The 19,608-nt window shown below is 18.0% G+C and overlaps 5 protein-coding genes across 5 annotated transcripts, besides 20 other annotated features; 2 read left to right on the plus strand and 3 right to left on the minus strand. All coding sequences in view use genetic code 6, as the record gives it.

The window, feature by feature from the left end:
• Window positions 1-29: 29 nt before the first annotated feature.
• IMG5_058960 (pak1 interacting protein 1, putative) lies at window positions 30-1,486 on the minus strand (the record flags this gene model as incomplete). The annotated part of the gene is made up of 6 exons (XM_004037158.1): window positions 30-53; window positions 112-127; window positions 367-490; window positions 708-875; window positions 919-1,285; window positions 1,328-1,486. The coding sequence occupies 6 exons, from the start codon at window positions 1,484-1,486 to the stop codon at window positions 30-32; spliced, it is 858 nt and encodes a 285-aa protein (XP_004037206.1).
• Window positions 105-174: a microsatellite.
• Window positions 116-174: a microsatellite.
• Window positions 171-208: a microsatellite.
• Window positions 267-322: a microsatellite.
• Window positions 1,487-3,421: 1,935 nt separating the features above from the next.
• IMG5_058970 (hypothetical protein) lies at window positions 3,422-8,671 on the plus strand (the record flags this gene model as incomplete). The annotated part of the gene is made up of 5 exons (XM_004037159.1): window positions 3,422-5,132; window positions 5,418-6,137; window positions 6,322-7,170; window positions 7,277-7,876; window positions 8,031-8,671. The coding sequence occupies 5 exons, from the start codon at window positions 3,422-3,424 to the stop codon at window positions 8,669-8,671; spliced, it is 4,521 nt and encodes a 1,506-aa protein (XP_004037207.1).
• Window positions 3,460-3,516: a microsatellite.
• Window positions 3,472-3,514: a microsatellite.
• Window positions 4,120-4,151: a microsatellite.
• Window positions 4,767-4,805: a microsatellite.
• Window positions 4,768-4,806: a microsatellite.
• Window positions 7,928-7,999: a microsatellite.
• Window positions 8,625-8,651: a microsatellite.
• A 2,112-nt stretch (window positions 8,672-10,783) lies between the features above and the next one.
• On the plus strand, window positions 10,784-12,025 carry IMG5_058980 (hypothetical protein; the record flags this gene model as incomplete). Its single annotated transcript, XM_004037160.1, has 4 exons — window positions 10,784-11,101; window positions 11,248-11,310; window positions 11,376-11,815; window positions 11,863-12,025. 4 exons carry the CDS (start codon window positions 10,784-10,786, stop codon window positions 12,023-12,025), a joined length of 984 nt encoding a protein of 327 aa, XP_004037208.1.
• Window positions 11,120-11,144: a microsatellite.
• Window positions 12,026-12,803: 778 nt separating the features above from the next.
• IMG5_058990 (protein kinase domain protein) lies at window positions 12,804-19,315 on the minus strand (the record flags this gene model as incomplete). The annotated part of the gene is made up of 10 exons (XM_004037162.1): window positions 12,804-13,287; window positions 13,342-13,652; window positions 13,696-13,973; window positions 14,028-14,181; window positions 14,244-14,307; window positions 14,627-14,662; window positions 18,187-18,663; window positions 18,735-19,066; window positions 19,149-19,212; window positions 19,253-19,315. The coding sequence occupies 10 exons, from the start codon at window positions 19,313-19,315 to the stop codon at window positions 12,859-12,861; spliced, it is 2,208 nt and encodes a 735-aa protein (XP_004037210.1). The 3' UTR covers window positions 12,804-12,858.
• Window positions 15,211-15,314: a microsatellite.
• Window positions 15,217-15,322: a microsatellite.
• Window positions 15,217-15,328: a microsatellite.
• Window positions 15,221-15,328: a microsatellite.
• Window positions 15,384-15,464: a microsatellite.
• Window positions 15,543-15,576: a microsatellite.
• On the minus strand, window positions 16,647-17,229 carry IMG5_059000 (hypothetical protein; the record flags this gene model as incomplete). Its single annotated transcript, XM_004037161.1, has 2 exons — window positions 16,647-16,880; window positions 17,005-17,229. Coding segments are annotated over 2 exons (459 nt in total), but the record flags the coding sequence as incomplete, so codon positions are not given.
• Window positions 17,060-17,168: a microsatellite.
• Window positions 17,089-17,211: a microsatellite.
• Window positions 19,316-19,608: the final 293 nt, after the last annotated feature.

The following is a 19,608-nucleotide window of genomic DNA, read 5'->3' on the forward strand; positions in this document are numbered from 1 at the left end:
TAATTTTGTATATATTTAAATTATTTTGATCATTCTTAGAAAGTTACTCTTTTCTTTTTTTATATTAATTATTATTGTTATTAATTATCTTCTTTTTTTTTAATTTATTACTTCTATTATTATTATCCTAATTATTTATATTATTAATTATTATTACTATTATTTTATTATATTTTTTTTTCGTTTTTTTATTTTTTCTTTGATTTTTGTGTATTAATAATAAATTATTTATTTTCATTTTCGTCATCACCAATAATTTTTACCTTAATTTTTTTATTTTTTTAAATTTTTTTAGTTTTATAATCTAAATTCTTTTTATTTTGAATTTTTTCTTCATCTTGGTTTTCTTATTTTAATTATTATTACTTGCTTGATTTTTCAGGAACTAGATCCATATAAATAGCCAAACAATTTAATCTATTTAAAGTTTCTACTTTGTAAATAGGCTTAACATCTTTTAATTCTTAATTTTGAGTAATTTCATTAAACTCTTTAAATATTATAAGAGAATCAAAAAAACATATTTCTCCATTAGTAGAAATGGAAATAATTATATCCATTTAGTCAATTTATGCAATTTTAAGTTTTTTAACTCTACTTTAGTGAGCTTTTAAACTAATAAATTTTTAAGTTTTAAGATCCCAAATAAAAATATATCCGTTATTATCTAAGAATAAGAATAAAAGATATTTTTTAAAAAAAATTACCTCCAATTAAAACATATTTATTGTTGTATACACAAAAATCATTTATAGTAACAGGATCTTCTTATTTTAATTAAAATAATTATTTATTTGTTTATTAATCAATAACATATAAAGCTTAATCGGACATAGTTAATATATATTCATTATTAATTTCAACTCTATAAGCATCTAAAAAAGTAAAATAATCATAAACGATTAAAAAAAAAAATACTATATTTTAAGTTCATAGAATAAGCTTTTGTTCCATTTAAAAGATTCCAAATAAACAATTTCTAATCTTTCGAAATCGAAACTAATATTTTCCCAGATTCATGTACTGCTATATCATTTACTTATGATTTATGTTCTTTTAATCTATGTAAAAGGGCGAATTCTTTCATTTTCCATACCATTATAAATCCATCTTCTCCGCTACTAAATGCTATTGATTTGTGGCATTTTAAACTTGTTATTGTACCTGTATGACCTTCCAATATACCACATTCTCTCTATCTTTTTAAATCATAAATTCTCAAATACTCATCAAATCCACCTACTATTAAATATTTATTTGTTATGTCCATTGATTTTAATGAATTCTTTTGTTTTTTTATATTATTTTTTTATTTTCTTTATTTTACTGTTGATGGCTTGAAAGCATATTTCAAAGTCAAATTTGTTAAATCTCCTCCTAAACCTAAAATTGCACCTTCATATGTGCCACAGAATATTGTAAATTTTTAATGTTAGTTTGTATTTGCCTTTGATTCTTAGTTAATATTTTAATTTTCGTTTAACATTTTTTATTATTTAACTTTTTAATAGTTTTAGACTTTTTTTAATTTAATTATTATTTTAGTTTAAATTCTGGTTTTATCAATTCTAAATTAAAATATTTATTTTATAAAAAAAATATAAATATTTTAATTATAAGAATATAATTGAAGATATTTATATTTATCATTTCAATATTTATTAAAATTTTATCAAATATACTTAAAAATATAATAAGAAATTTTAAAATAAATAAAAAAAAGCTTATTTAAAAATTGAAATCTTTATTCATATATAAACTCTATTAAATTTGCTAATATTATATAAATATATACACATACAAATAATTTTATATTTAAAAAAAAAATTTAATTGAAATTTTAATATAAAAGATAGAAAATTTATATATACCATAAAGGGATATTGCATGTTAATAATATAGCTTTTTTATATGATAATTGTTAGTATAAATAATAGTAATTTAAATTATAAATTTTTATATTTTATATTTTTATTTTCTTATTTTTAAAAAGAAACACAAAATTAATATTAAAATTTAATTAATAAATATCAAATTTATATTTTTTTATTAAATATAAATAGAATTTATCTTATAAATGTTTTAATGAAGATTTATTTTCAAAAAAGTGAAAAAGCGTTTAATTTAAAATATATTTTTATTTATCCTATTTTTATAAAAAACTAACTAATATAAATAAAATAAAAAAATATTTATTTAATTAAAAAAGGTTTATAATTTAAATTTTTTAAAAAAAAAAACAAGCATGATAATCCCTAATTATTACGCAAATTTAAAGAAAAAACACGAGCTTCTTCTTCTTTAATAGCGCAAATAATAAGAAAAATTAAGAAAAGATCGAATAATGCGTTTGATTTAATATTTTATAGTTCCATTTATACTATTAATATACCAAACAATATTCATCTAATCATATTTTACCCCATTTTACGTATTATTTTTTATTTTGAATATTAATTTTACATTCGAAGGAACATATAATATCTAATAAATACCTCAAGAAAAACACCCATTTTTATAAGACTAAAATTTTAAATTCAAATAAAAAAATTATAGATAATATTTATGGATACTTTTACTATTTATTTCTGTATTAATGATAACTTTTAAATTTTTTATATTTATTAAAAGTAGCTTACATCCTTAATATGTAGGTTTTGTTTTAAATTTTGAACTTTAAACAGTATAAGATATGGAAATATTTATTATTTTGGAAAATAATTACACTAATATTAGCAAAATGTTTCTTCCTAATTTTTTAATTATTATAAATGCGATTTTGGTTTTAAATAATCCTTATTAATGTGAAGAATTAACCTTTATTTAGTTAAAAAAAGACAATAAAAAATATATTATGATAACTAGTTTAATTATATGGTCATGTTTAATCTTTATATAAGCTTTTAATATCAGTTTAGGATGCTTTTTGATAGAAATAATGCTTTTATTTGATTTATTTGCTTGCTTTTGGGGAAAATTTGTAGTTATTAGTAAAAGAATAATGAAGTTTTATATATTTTTAGTAGTATTTTTAGAATTTTTACTTAATTCAGCAAGTTTAAAAGAAACAAAGAAATTTTATTGGTTTTCTTATGAAGAATTAGGGTTACATAGTATTATAAATTTGAATGAAAACGGAAGATATGTAATTCATTTATTTCTTTAGTGTATTTTATTAATGAGTTTGTTTATATTTATAGATTTAAAGAATATTTAAATACTAAAAGAAATCTTTTTAGGAGGTGAAGAAAAAAAGACAATAGAAATGAAAGAAATTATTAGAAAAAGCGATGAATAAAAATAAAAAAAAAATGATGAAGACGAAGAAGATGAAGAAGAAGAAGAAGAAATGTATTTATTTTATACAAATGACATCTAAAATACATAAAATCTTAATTTTAAATTTGGAAGAAACGAGTAAATGGTAATAACTAATAATGATAAAAAAGTTCAAGAAACAAATAAAAAGGAAAAATTTAAATAACAATTATAAAATTTAATAAGAAATTTAAAAATAACTTTTGATAATTTTTTTTTTTCATTTAAAAGTGACAATTTTACAGCTCGCTTTTTACAAATTGCATCCATTTTTATTGTCTAAAGATATCCTTCATTTTTTTCTTTATATATTATTTTATGGATTATCTTTTGTGGGTTTACTATTTAAAGTAAGTGGGTTAAAATTAGCTCTCTTTTTATATCTGTCCCTGGAATTATTTTAAATTATGTAATGTTAATTTGGAATTATGTTTTTATTTCGAAAGATCAAGATTTTAAAAGTCATTTATGGATTGATATTATTGCTCTAAATATTATTTTGATGCTTTTTCTTTATTTTTCTAAAGGAGTTTTGTTCTAGAATCCATAACAATAAGCATCTGTTTTTGGAGAATATAATAATAAATTAGACTATAATGGAGAAGATGATGATAAAAATTAAGACGAAGATCAAAAAGTAAGCTATTGGCAAATATTCTAAGCATTTTTTTTAAAAAATGCTTATTTGTTTTCACTTTTTATGATATATTGGATTGGATTTTATGATATTAATTTCATACATTTAGGTTTTACTGCGATTTTCCTTATTTTTTTTGCAAATAATAGTACATATATTAAAAATAATAAATAAAAGAATTAATAAATATAAGAATCTTTTCTTGTAAAGAAAATTAAGTTTGGAAGGAAATATTGGATTTTTGTAGTTATTTATGTTGATATTTATATCATTTTAAAATATTTTATTTATTTAATTATTGATAAATTAGATAGAGATACTATTTAATTACTTAATATGATTGGATTAGTTTGTGATTATGAATTTTCTATTCATTTCGGATTAACAAAAGATGATTTTGCAAATATTTCAATTATTTGGATGTTATTTCTGTTTGTAATTTTTTAATATAATTCTTATAAAAGTAGTATTTATTTAAAATATTCGAGTAGGATTGTATAATTATTTGCTAAAAAAAAACTGATTTAATAATTATTTCCTAATTTTCTTTAACTTATTTAAACGTATTTTTTAATATATATATAAAAAAACCAAAAATTAAAAAAAAGACTACATATGTTCTTTTATACTTTATTAGTTTGGCTTTCTTTTATTATTATAATGTGTTTTCTTATCTTAGATGAATTTTCTTTAATTAATCTTTATTTAATTACTTTTATTATATCATTAATTATTTATTATGTTATAAAATCAACCAACTTTTAACTTAATTATGTATTTTATTCTCGTCTTTGGTATTTCTTTACTACAGTAAAAAATAAAAAAAATAAAAAATAAAAAAAATAAAAAAAGAGTTTAATAATTGTACAATTCATTCGTTATTTTTTCTAATTAACTGGTTTAGAATATATAAAAAATCATATAATAAATTAAGAAAATGAATATTTTAAGCTTTTTTAGAAATATCGAGTACTTTATGGTTTATTTGAAGATTTTAAAAATAAAAATTTACGATCAAAATTCATATCTGATATAATAATATTATTATTTTCTGTTCTTTCCTAAGATTACTTTCGCATAGTAACAGAAGGATATAAATTAAACAAAAAAAAAGAAAATTAAATATAAACAAGCTAATAATAAACGACAAATTCAAGAAGGCCTTTTCAATAATTAAGTTCGTCAATTTTAGGAATTTAAGGAGATGGAAACCAAAATGAAATATAAAAATATAATGAGAGAATTACATAAAGAAGACAAACGAAAAGAATTAGTACAATAGTTATACAAACTCATTATTAATAAAATAAATATACTTTTAATAGTTTACCAAATAGAAATAATAGTAATAATAGTAACAACCCTATTAAAAAAGATAAAGAAATATAAAGTAATTATGAAAAAATGAAAGAATTATAAATTTTATAGATTTACTAATAATATGTACTTGGGGATGCTTTAGAAAATCACAAAATACTTAGGAGCATTATAAATTTAATTTCAAAATTTTTTACTGACTTTTTATGTTTGATAGTTCTTATTTTTGCTGTTTAGTTTAAAATTTCGATTTCAATGCTTCTTTTTTTGCTTATTTATATGCTTTTTTACCACAAAACACATTCAGCAGCTTTACAACACATAGAAAATAATAAACTATATGATAAAATATCCAAAAGAATGATTTATTATAAAAGCATGTTCATGAATATTAATTCAGATGTATAATAATAAAGAATTGATAATATTTTAAATACAGCACAAAAAGAAAATAAAGAACTTCATTAATAAATTAACAGTTTTGAATTTGTAAATTTACAAACTAAAGTAATAATCAAAAATAAAGTTTGGATATATTCGTTTGTAGGAAGTATTGTATGTATAGCAATTACTTATTTATCTTCTTCTTTATTAACTAATGTTGCTAATGAAAACTTTCCGAATGCATCTCTGTGGATTTAGTGGGTTTTATTTATTTTTGGATTGTAAATTACAGAATTTAATGATGTTAACAATACCTTTAGAAATATTTATTTTTATGTTTTAATATTTTGGTTAAATATTGCAGATCTTAAGTGCTTAAATTTTCTTGAAGAAAAACTTCTTAATAAAGATCAAAATGAAGGAACTGAATTTTTGGAATTATAATAAATAGATAAATAAAAAGAAAATATTAAATTTATAAGTAAATATTATTAATATATTAAATATAATTAATAAATTTAATTTATATTTAATAAGAAACCTATAGTATTATTTAAGAAAATGAAGAAAATGCATCTAAAACTTTTATTTAAAATATTTCTGATATGAATAATATTATGTTTTTTTTTATAATCTTATATTTTAATATATATTTTATAGTTAAGATGAATACAATTTTGTTATTTCTAATGATTTCAATTAGATTTTAAATGATATGAATTTTAATTATTTTTAACTTAAATAAGAAAAAAAACAAAGGCTAAAACCTGTTAATGAAGCCAAGAAAACTACTTTAACAGCAACTCATGTATGTATATATTAAATATAAATTTAAAAAGAAAGTATTTTTTTGTTTTTTTAGGAAAATGAAATTAAAATAAATATTTTAAAATATTATAAAACAAAATAATCATATATTACTATGAGATTTATGTTCTCGACATTATTTTTAATCTAAAAATATTTGTTTTAATTTTATTATTTAATTCTAATGAACATTCAAATATTTTTAGTTGGATTTATCTTTTTGCTGCTGCATACTTTTGGATTGGCTCTAAAAAATCTTCAACTGTAAAAATATTTTTAAAATAAAATAAAAGTTATTTTAAAAAAGGTAAAAACATTAAATACTTGGTCTATCTATCTTGTTATTATATAATATTTATTCTTGCTAATGAACTTAAATGATAATACTTCACTTATTAAAATCCCAGAAAAATTATAAAAATTAAGTGGAATGAGTATAATAAATATTTATATTAATAATTACAAATTGGAAAATTATTTAGCATTTAGCAGTATTGGAGGAAGTGTTTTTATATTAAATGCAACTATTATATTTTTAATAGAAGCTTATTTCAATTATTTTATATAAATAGCTTAGTTTATTATTAAAAAAGTAAATAAAAGAATGATAAAATAAAAAAAGTAAGAATTTGTATATTACAAAATTTTCATAAATTATAAAAAATGGAAAAATGTAATTTACTAAATGCATTAATCTATTTATGAAGGTAACAAAAAATAACATATTAACATTTTTTTAAAAAACTATATTTTTAATAAAAATATTAAAGAAAATTATAAAAAATAATTTAATATTTATATTTAATAAAAAAGGAATTTTAGTTAATTTTCATTTATTAACGCTTATAATTTGCTTATTTATATGTTGTTCAAGTTTTCATGTATTTAATTTAATAATGTTCATGGTTTGCTTAGGTTATTTTTTATACTTTGAATTTTTTATAGATTGGCCTTTAAGTTTAGAACAAAGGGAAAGTATTTTATACTTTTTTAAAATTTTAAGAATATATACATTTATAATATTGATAATTTTCACTATATTAAAAATTCCTTATATTGATGATTATTTTTTGATTAAAGCAAAAGTAGAAGATTTTAATTACATTAATAAATATATATATTTTATAAGAAATTAAGTAATGTTATTTAAAATAAGTGAAATAATTTTCATGCTTTTTTTTATTTAAATTGTTTTCGATATGCTTTATTCCTCTGATTATGAAGAATTATTACCTGTTTATAGCAAAAAATAAATATTTAAATCTAAATTGATTTGTAAATGTATAGCATATAGATTTAATAACTAAAAATTCAAAGCAATTGAATAAAATTTATAGAATGTAAAATAAAAAGTAAACAATTATAAATAAAAAATAAAAAATAGAATATAGAATTAATAAAAATGTACAATAAGTATATGAATATTTAAATAGATGGCAAGCAATTATAGATGAAAACAATTAAAATAAAAATAATAATAATAATAATAATAATAATAATAATAATAATAATGATAATACTAAAAACAATAATAATGTTTCTTTTTAATTCAAAAATAGTTAACAAGATGAATAATCTATATAAAAGTAATAAGTTTTATAAAAATAAAAATAAAGAAATGCTGCAATATTCCAAGAATAGATTACCTTGTTTGATACAGGAATAAATAACAAATAAGAAGAAAATATTAAAAAAATATCTTTTACAAGAAATATTTGGTTAACTTTAATTACTTTTTTTAAAAAATATAATAATGATTTTTTGTTTTAAGATGAACTTAATTTAATGAATTTTATTATATAAAATAATCCATATTTAGTAGAATGTATAAAAATAGATATAAATTCATTAATATAAAATGACTTCGAAAATTTAGAGGTAGTATTATCTTTTTTAGATTAATTATTTGACAAAATTTACAATTAAATAAGGCTTAACTCTTCTACAGAAGTTCTTAAAGGCCCTAAATTGAAGAAATATTTATAAATGTAGACTGCTAAATCTCCATAATTATATTTATTATTTTAAATAATTTAAAATAATAATTCCATGTCTGAAGAAGATATTGCTTAATATAAATAAAGTTCTAAAATATACCAAAATTTGGAAGGCATAAAACTTTAAGATGAAAGATTCGATTTCTTTAATGTTAACAAGTAAAAAAATTAAAATAAAATTAAAATAAAATAAATATTTTAATAAAAGTGAAAAATAAAATTATGAAAGAGTAAAAACAAATGAAATATTTATAGATTTTTGCGTTTATTTTGTTTAATTTATAATTTCTAATTGGAATTATATTTGTATGTTTTTTTTTATTTTTTATTATTATAATAATGATGGATTAACTTCTTTATTATTTCCAATATTCGTATTTTTATATTTTATGATAGAAGAATAAATAGGAGATATATTTTATTGGAGATTATGTTTTATATATGTAACATTATTAATATTATTGAAGTTTATTATGAGTTTAAATGGATTATTTGTAGATAAATAGATATATAATAAAAATTGTATTTTCGATAGTCCTAATTCTTTATCATATGAGGCGATTTTATTTTTTCTTATATATTCATAAATAATGATGTTAAAAAAAATGGGGCTCTAAAAAATAACAGTATAATAAGAAGAAAATATACATATGGCTTATATAAGAAGAATTGTTAATTAATTTATTGGGTTTGATGATAATAATATTTATTTAAGTCTTGAAAAATATAAAGGAAAGTTATAAAGAAACTAATCGTCTTATTTTGTTCTTTTATAAGGAGCATTACCCTCTTCCTTATTACAATTAAGATAGTAAATATAAATTGATAATAGACTTATTTCTTAGTAAGATCTTTTAATGTTAAGTTAAAAATATTAAAAATCTAAACTTAATATAAGCGATGAAAGTATCCAAAACTTTGATGATTAAGTAGAACATTAGTGTTCAGAAGGCGTAAAATTTTCAAATTCTAAAAACAATTTTGAATTTTCATATTCAGCTTTCGAGGATTTTTACGAAAAACTTGATTAAGAAATATAATAGTATCCTATGTTAATTGATTAAGTTAAAAAATTAAGTTTCTTTAATCGAACATTTTCCTAATTTACAAAAAAATAAGGATACGATATGTATCCATTTATAGCTCTTATATAAGTAGTGATTTTAATTTATATATTTGTATTTTATTCTAACATTGATGAGGGAAAAAAAGAAATTGAATCTACAGAATCTTAAATGTAATATAATTAATTTTCTGGAAAAATGATTATAGTACTCTTTACACATATTGCTTTTATGGTTTTTGAAAGGTTTATTACACTTTATTCCTCTGAAGACATTCATGATTTTGAATTGGAAAAGATTAAAAGTAATGCTTAGATAAAGCTTAATTAGAATTTAAGCCCTTTCAAAAATAAAACGATTAGCATTAGAGAGTAAATTAAAAATTCTGAAAAATGTAGTAAAGATAATAAAAATATTAATAGTGAATTTTAAAGTAGTGATGATGATTAGCAAGATGATATAAATTTTTAATAATCAAGTAAAAGTAATAATTAAAAATCACTTGATTAAAATAATAAAAATGCTAGTGATTAAGATGTAAATTAATTAAATAATAATTCTGATTAAGACAAAAGTAAATTTAAAGTTTATAAATTTAGTTAGATCATTATCAAATATATTTAAATGACAATTAATATAATAATCTTTATATGGTTTGTTTATTTTTTTATCCCTAAACCTTTTTTAAAATTGGATGTAATTTAAAATTAAATATAAAACATATATATATTATTATATTCATATAAAAAAAGAATGGTGAAATTAGTTTTTCTCATTATGAAACTAATAGCTATTTAGCAGGATTTTTTTACTTATATTGTTTTTATTTAATGTTGTCAGCTTTATAAATAAAATACGGTTATTGCTAATATAAAATAAGAAATACTCTTTTGTACATAAAAGTAAAAAAAAAAGTATAATTTATATAAATAAAATAAAAATAGAATCCGTTAGCAGGAATATGTGCAACAATATTCAGATCTATTCCATTTATATAAGAACTAAAGGTAGTAATGGATTGGACATTTTCACCTACAACTTTAGATTTATATTAATGGTTTAAACTAGAAGACATACATTATAGTTTATTTTATGCATAATTAAACAGTAGAGTTTAATAATTAAAAACTGTAGGTCTTAATGTTATGTGGTATATGAAACTTTCCATGGGTTGGCTATTTTTAATAATTATTTTATTATTACTATTTGGACCTATGATATTATTTTCATCATTAAATCCTACCTAAAAGCTTAATAATATGGCAAATGCTCATTTTGAAATCGGAATATAATTTAATGGGATAAAAGGAAGCTATTATTCTTTATATAAAAATAATAATATTGCAAATTTAACTAATGTTCCTGTTTCAAAAAGAGGTAAATTTATTGAATTCTCATAAATTTTAGAGTCTGAAGAAGCTTAATTTTAATAATTCTAGCTTTATGCCTATAGTGATAGCAATTGGGATGCTTCTATTCCTATAAAAAAATAAATCACTGATATGTTAAATAATGCTGTGTAATAAAATTAACCAATTTAAATATAATTCAAGGTTACTTACCAGATTATTAGAACTGTAAATATATATTATCATATATATAAAAAAAATATATAAAAAAGATTAACGATTTAAACTCTTAGCCAAATTTTTTTTTTTATCCAATAAATTTGAATAATTTAAACGATTAAAATACTTCTTTGTCCATTGAACAAATATAATAGCTTGATAAAACTTTGAAAGACTGTAATGGTGAAGGGATATATTTACCTAATTTTCATATAAGTGTAAAATATATTAAAAACATTTTTTAATGATAAAAAAAATATAATTAACTTTTTTAAAATTTAAGCTTCTTCGCTTATTAACAATAGGTAATACTTATTTAGCTAAACCTTTTGATAATTTATCAGCTGAATAATAATAGAAATATACAAAAGATGCTCATTTAAATTTAAAATGCAAATTAGATAATGAAAGTTAAAAATTTGATAATAATATATAATATTGGATATTAACTGAAAGTAAATAAGAATATAAAAATAAAAATCATGATGAATTTAATGATGGAATTAAATTTTATATTTTAAGTGATAAATATTCTTCAGCTTTATTAGGTTTTTCTATTATAACTATTTATACTTCTGTTATTTTGGTAATTGGTAAAGTTATTAAATCCGTATTTAGTGGAAATATTGATATGTTAATGTACTCTGAATAACCATTTCCTGATAAATTAATTAAAGTTTGTGAAGCTATAGGATATTCTAGAACTAAAAGAGATTTAATCAAGTATTTTTATTTATTTTTTATAAATTATTTTTTAAATAATTAACTAGAGAAAATTTGCTTTATTATGAACTAATTGATTTATTAAGATCTCCTGAAATTATTAAAATGCTTACTGGATCTTATTCAAAAATGATAAAAGATTAAAGAAAAAAATGGCTTGAAAATGAAGAAAATTTAGAAATTTTAAGATTGAAAAAGAAATAATAATGAAAAAAATAAAATATATATATAATTTTAGAAAATATAAAAAAATTGTATGTTTTTATGATTATGTAATCACTTTATACTATTTTCTTAATTTCAAGAGGAAAGCTTAATTAACTTTTTATATTATATTTTTTTTTTTTTTTTACAAAATATATTATATATATATAATAAAGTTTTTTAAAAATATTTTTCATTTTTTGTTTCCTTTCATTTTTTAAGATTTTTTGGTGATCCTGGATGTTAAGAAGGACTACTAGATTTTTGACCGTTTATATTAGTTGCAATAACATTTTTATTAGCTAAAAAATTATATCCATACTTAGGCACTTGATATGTTTTCGTAGGAGAATTTGATATATTGTTGAAAATATTTTAAAATTACATTTATTAATTATTTTAGATTTTCGGAGAAGAAATATTAGTAGGTTTTTAAGAAAATTATTGATTTTATTATAAAAAATTTATGTTTTTAACTGTATAAGTTTTAACACTTTCTTCCTGCTTTTATTATAAATTTTTGTTTTAATTATTATTTTTTTCTAACAAAGAATATGGTAAAGGTGACACATTTTAATATCTTCCTTACTTTTTTATTATTTAATTATTTTTATAAATACTTTATGTTTACTTGATATTATTTTGGTGAATTCATTTTTGTATTTTATAAAGTATCTAATGCAACTCTTAATGGGCTTGAGGAATTTTCATGTTATCTATTATATTCATATCCGAAAAAATTCCTATTTAATTGAATATTTCCACTGTTCTTTTTCCCTTAATTATTTTAAATTTCCCAAGGATCTCCTTGATCTTCAAATTTGTCGAAATTACTAGGATCATCTATGCTCTTAACCTTTTGATTTTTATTTTTGTTTCTTTATAATAAAAAAAAGAACTTCAGGGATGTATGGAGCCTTTTTTTCTCTGATTTTTTTCCAATTTATGCCTTCAAAAAAAGGATGTATTTTAATTTCAGTAGCTCCGTTCCTACCTAATCTTTCTTAAGAATCTGCAATAAGTTTTCTTATTAAATCTTAGGCAGCAATAGATAAATTAGCTTCAGCAGGTATTGAAAATATTTTTTTCCATTAAATAATTTTCTAACAAGTTATAGGAGGATCATCACTATAAAACGGTGGATATCCGACTAGCATTTCAAATAGTATTATACCTAAACTCCACCAATCAACTGTTTCTGTATATCCACTTTAACCAAAGACTTCTGGAGCAATATAATCAGGAGTACCAACAGTAGAGAAAGCAAGCTTTTAGTTAATGTATATATAATATATATGAGTAAATATAATAAAAAAATAAACATGTCTATTTTTTTTATAATTAAGAGGTCTTTTTGTTAATAATAAATTTGGATTAGCTTTTATTGCATCTTGATCAAGCTCTTCTTTTTTCCCGAAAGTTATTAAAGGTCTAATTTCTGTTTATTTACATAAACCAAAATCTGAAAGTTTTATATGTCCATCTGCTCCTATTAAAATATTATCAGGTTTAAGGTCTCTATGAATATAATTCATTTTATGTACGGATTCTATTGCTAATAATATTTCAGCTATGTAAAATTTTGCTTCTTCTTCTGTTAAAATGTCTTTCTTTATAAGAACATTCATTAAATCTATATATGTTTTTATTAAATATATATTTATTAATATAAAAACCCCCTCCTGGCATATAATCCATAACTAAATAGAGATATTTATCATCTTAAAAAGATTATTTTAATTCTATTATCCATGGATTACCTGATGTTGATAATACATCTCTTTCAGACCTTATATGTCCTATTTAAGCTTTCGAACTCATGTCTTATTTTTTCATTCTTTTTATTGCAACTATTTCTTATGTTTGCTTATCTCGACAAATTCTTACTTCACCAAAAGCTCCTCTACCTATTATTGTTAATGGCTCATAATCCTTAGTAGATTTTTTTGATCGACTTAATTTTTTTTATGTAAAAAAAATATTTTGTTTTGTTTTTCTTTGTTTTTACAATTTTCTTAAATGTTCACCTTCTTTTTAAATTATATTATGTTTTATTATCATTTACTCTTAGGGAGTAAATTACATTTCTTACATTTTTTTATATAATTCATTCCAATATTCTTTGTTTTCAATTTCTTTTTATAACATTTTTGCATACTTTTCTTTTTTATTTTATTTTTTATTAATTTAATATTCTATTTTTATTTTTTTAGTTTTTATTTACTCTCTATATATAATTTTGCTGCTTCTGCGCGATCTTTTGTAGCAGCTGTTATTCTAACATTATTCTTTTTTTCAATTTCTTTTTAATCTGTTACTTATTATTGGTTTTCATTTTAATTCATTTTTTATATAGTTTATTTTTTGAAAAAAAAAAAATTAAATAATTATGTTGTTATAATATTAAATACAAAAAAAATATTAATTTTTTTTTAATTTTTTTCCTTTTTATTTTTAATAATTCAATTTTTTAAAAATTATTTTCTTTTCCATTTTATATATTAAAAATTATAAATATTATAATCTATCATATATTATTAACTGATTATTTTAAAATGGTTTAAAATTTAAAAAAATATTATATAAAATAAGGCAAAAAGTTATTACAACAGGTTAATTTTTAAAATATTTGTTGGCTTATGGCTTTTTATTAAAAAAAATAATAATAGATGAATTCAATAAAAAATTTAAAAAACCTTAAAATTAAAAAAAATTAAGATTTTATTAAATAAATAAATTTTTTACTATAAATTTCTTAAAAATAATTTATTTTTATTTTTAATTTTTTTTTATAATATTTTATTGTAAATAAAAAAATATTGTATAAATGCATAGAAAATAGTTTCATAGGATTATAATTTTTTTGACGGAGTTAAATTTAATATTTAAAATTTTAAAATAAAATAGTCATGATAAAAAATTTATAATTCGTATCCTATATTAAAAAGAATTATAAATATAAAAATAAATTGTGTCACAATTAACTAATTTATATAAAATAAAAAATCATAAACTATATTTATTTATTTACTGTATATGAGTGATCAGCAAAATAATAAGAGAAAAAAAAAATTAATTTAAACAAATAATATATATAAATATCTATTTTCATAAAAATAAAATGTATATATAATGTAAATTTAATATATAAAAGAATTATTAAAGATTTAAATAAAGTAATAAAAAAAGTAATAAAGATATATATATAAATATATAAAAATATATAATATATAAAAATATAAAAATAAAAATAAAAAAATATATATATAATATATTCATATATATATAAATATAATATATATAAAATATTTTTATTAAATTTTATAAATAATTTGATTATTCAAATATTTATTTTTTTGCTTTAATTTCAAATATTTTTTATATATTTATTTAATTATTTTATATCTTTTGTTTATTTTTATATTAATTTTTCATAATATTTTGTAGATAAAATTAAATTAAATATTAAATATTTTTTTTTTTTTAAATTTATTTATATTTAAAAGGTATTATATTTTTTTTAATAAAATTAATTTAATATAACAATTATTTTAATACTATCATAATTATTTAAAATATTATTAAGAGAGATTTTTTTTAAATAAATAAAACAATATATTGATAAAAATTAATATGTAAGAATATTTCAAATCATAGTAAAATATTTCAATTTTGAAATTTTTTATTGCTAAATTAAAAATTTTAATTTTTATATTTTATAATAACTATAAATTTTGATTTTTCTATAAATATTATAATTTAAAAAATCAATTATTCAGTATAAAGTATAAGTATATAGAAATATATTTCTATAAAATATTTATACAATAAATAAGAAGTAGGTAAAAAAATTCATAATAGTAAAAGATAAAATGTAAAAAGAAAGAAAATAATGGGCAATTCTTGCTATATTTCAAAATTCAGAAAAGAAACATCTTCCATCGAAATATCCATTATATTAAGGATCAAATATAATAGGAAATAATAAAAACATATGTGATATATATTTAAACATTCCAAATTTATCTGAAATGCATGCCGAAATTCTAATAACACCTGAAGGTGATGCTCTTTTAGCTGATTTAAATAGCAAAGAAGGAGTATTTAGAAAAGCTTCTTTAAGCGATAGAAAGATATAATTAAGTGAAAATATTCCTTGTATTATATATCCTGACCATGAATTTTATATAGGAAAATATAAAAGTTATATTGTAATTTGTGAAAATGATTATTTTCGTCAATAAAAATAAGAAGAAAAAAAATAATGTTCTACATAATAATTAGTTTCAACAGATTTAGATGAAGATCAAAATAAAAAAGATTATAAAAATGAAAAAATATTGCTTTAAAAAAATGATTATGAAAGTACACTTTTTGTTGATGATTTAAGTGAAAAAAATTAATAAGAAAATCACAAAAACATAAATAGAGAAGATTTTGCGCCTACAATAGATTTAAATAATGAAAGTAGTAATACAGAATAATTAGAAGATTAATAAATTTCAAAAGAAAATTCTTAAAAATAAAGTAATTAAATAAATAAAAATAACGAAAATGAAAAAAAAGATTAAAAATAAATAAAAAACTCTTTATGTCCTACTTTAATATCAAACTCTTTGGAATAAACATTAATAGAAGAAGAATAATAATAAAAAAGAACAAGAACAAGAACAAGTACAAGAAAAAAATTAGGAACAAAATCTAGGGCAATTATATTATAAAAAAAAGAATAAGAAATATCATAAAAAATAACTTCTGATTAATTACAAAATAAATAAACAAAATAAAATGAAAATTATATAGAAAGAAGATAAAATATATGTATTTAAAACAATTATATATAAAGGATGAAAAGTATGAACTAAAAGGACAATTTAAATATTGAAAAACTTGAATTTTTCGATGATTTGTTTGGATCATAATAAATAAATAATAATTTTGGATTTGATTAAATAAAAAAATAAATAAAAAGAACTTAAACCTACGAAATATTTAAATAAGAAGAAGAAAATAATAATGAAAATAAAAATTCTTAAATTTAAAAAAAAATAAAAATAGATTAAAATGAAAATAATAATAATAATAATAATAATAATAATAATAATAATAATAATAATTATAATAATAATAATAATAAAAATAAAAATAATAGTAATAGTAATAGTAATAGTAATAATAAATAAGATAATAATTCATATTTAGAAAGTAATCTTTAGAATGAAAAAATAGTATATAGAAAAAAAGTCCCTATTAAAACTTAATGGGACGTTTTGAAAAAAATGAATTCTAAAAATTTTATTTTTGCAGATAAATTTGAACTTGATTAATCTAAAATTGATAAATTAGAAAAAATAGGACTTTTTTTAAATGAAAAAAACTTTGACTTTTTAATTATTACTGATTAAATATAAATTTCACCAAAAATTTGTCTTTCTATTATGTAGGATAAGCCAATTTATAATTTAAAATGGCTCAATGATGTTATCCTCTATGAAAAAATTATTACAGACGAAAAAGATGAATATTTTCCTCAAAATTATTAAGCATTTTAGCTTTTAGAAATGAAACAATTACGAAAAAGTTTAGGAAATTCAGATATTTTCTTAGGATATACCTTTTTTTTGAGCCCCAACATTAATAACTAAGAAATATAACAAATTGTTTAAGAAGGAAAAGGCTAATTAATATATAAAAAACCATTAATAACTACTAAAAAGTAAAAAAACAGTTTTAGTATTAAATTAATATGACTTAGAATTATATAACATCTATTAAAAGTCAAAAATTTTTATATGTAATTAAGATTTTTTAGTCGAATCAGCTATTTGGAGTAGATTTAATCCAAACGAAAGTATTATTAATAATAATTATTTTTTTAAATGAAAAAAAATCAATATAATAAATATATTTATATATATATATTTTTTTTTGTAACTTTTCATATTTTTTCAACTATTAATGCTGTCATATCCTTTAAATCAGATTCTTACAAAGTTTAATTTAAACTTTTATAATAAATACATGGAAAGTTTTATTTTAATTAAAAGATATAATCTTCTTTTTAATTTATTTTTACGAAATCATATAAATCCTATTATAAATATTCAAATTAAAAAAAAAAAAAATATATATAAAAATAAATTAAATAATAAACATATATTTATTACCCTAATTTAATCTTATTGATTGAAAGTCCAATCTTTTTTAAATCCTTCTGTAAACCTAAATTATAAAGTAATCCCTTGCTCAGGTCTTTTTTCGAATTTTTATTCGAGAGACATTTTAAGAACAAACAGAAGTTCAGGATCTTCTTAATTAACAGCAAATTAGCTGAAATATTCTTCCAAAGGTTCATCTTTCTTTTACTATTATTAAATTAAAGAATGACCTTATCCTTAAAAAGCAATAAATTTATTGCTTTCTTCTTATTCCTTTTATTTACTTTCATAATCATCATCCTCTTATTCCATTTTCTATTTCTATTAATTATCCTAAGTATATTATTTCATAGACTTTTTAATAGCCCTTTCAAGATCTCTTTCATCTGTACCTCCAATATTAAGTTTATAATTTTTATCTTTATCTTTAATTCTTTATTAGTGAATTTATTTTAATTCACTCTCAATAAACCATTTTTAGAAAGGCTATAATTAAGGAAAAAGCTTTTTTATTAAATATATATAATATTCTTTTTTTTTTAAATAGAAAATTATACACTTTAATCATTATTTGGATAATCTCCTCTTACAACAAAAATTGAATAGCCATTTTCCTTCACTGACAATAAAAAAGCACTTAAATAAAATTCAGATATTATTTCTGGTCCAAATTAATTTGTTGAATTTAAATTATACCAAATATTATTTACTTTTCTTATTGCAAACCAATGGTTAGCGGAATTACATATAAATCCTTATTCTGAACTTAGATCTTATGCCTTATTAATTTATGAATCTACGCTTTCTATTATTAAATTTCCCATTTTTTACAAAGCTTATTATAATACCTATATAGAATAGTTTCCATCATCTCCTACATTTTATGAACCTTACTAATATATTTTTTTTTTTTTATTAATTAGTTTTGTAATTTACTTATAAATATTATAAATATTCTTAACTATCCTCACCCTATTAAATCATTAATAATTTCTCTTGTTCATCTAATTCGCGAGCTATAGAAGCTAGTTCTATCTATTTTTTTATTTTTATTTTATTAAAATATTATTATAACTTCATTAAAAAATGGGCCTTATAATAACGAGTTTATGCAATGAACACCACATAACATATCCATTCCTTAGTTCTCCCAATATATTTATTAATTATTCTTTTACATGATTTTTTTTTTATTTTAATTATATTTAAAAATTTGGAAAATATTTATGTATCTTTATATAAAAAAAAAAAAAATATTTATTATTTTTATAAATTTAAAATATAATAATTATAATAAAACATAATAAATCTTATATTTATTTAATAAATAGAAAATATTTATAATGAAATAATACAATCTATTCTTAATTTTTTCATAAAATTAAAAAAAAAATATATATGTATAATTTTAAAATAATATAATAATTATAT

This window comes from Ichthyophthirius multifiliis (genome assembly GCF_000220395.1).
Source record: "Ichthyophthirius multifiliis unplaced genomic scaffold scaff_1120509250249, whole genome shotgun sequence".
Taxonomy (NCBI): domain Eukaryota; phylum Ciliophora; class Oligohymenophorea; order Hymenostomatida; genus Ichthyophthirius; species Ichthyophthirius multifiliis.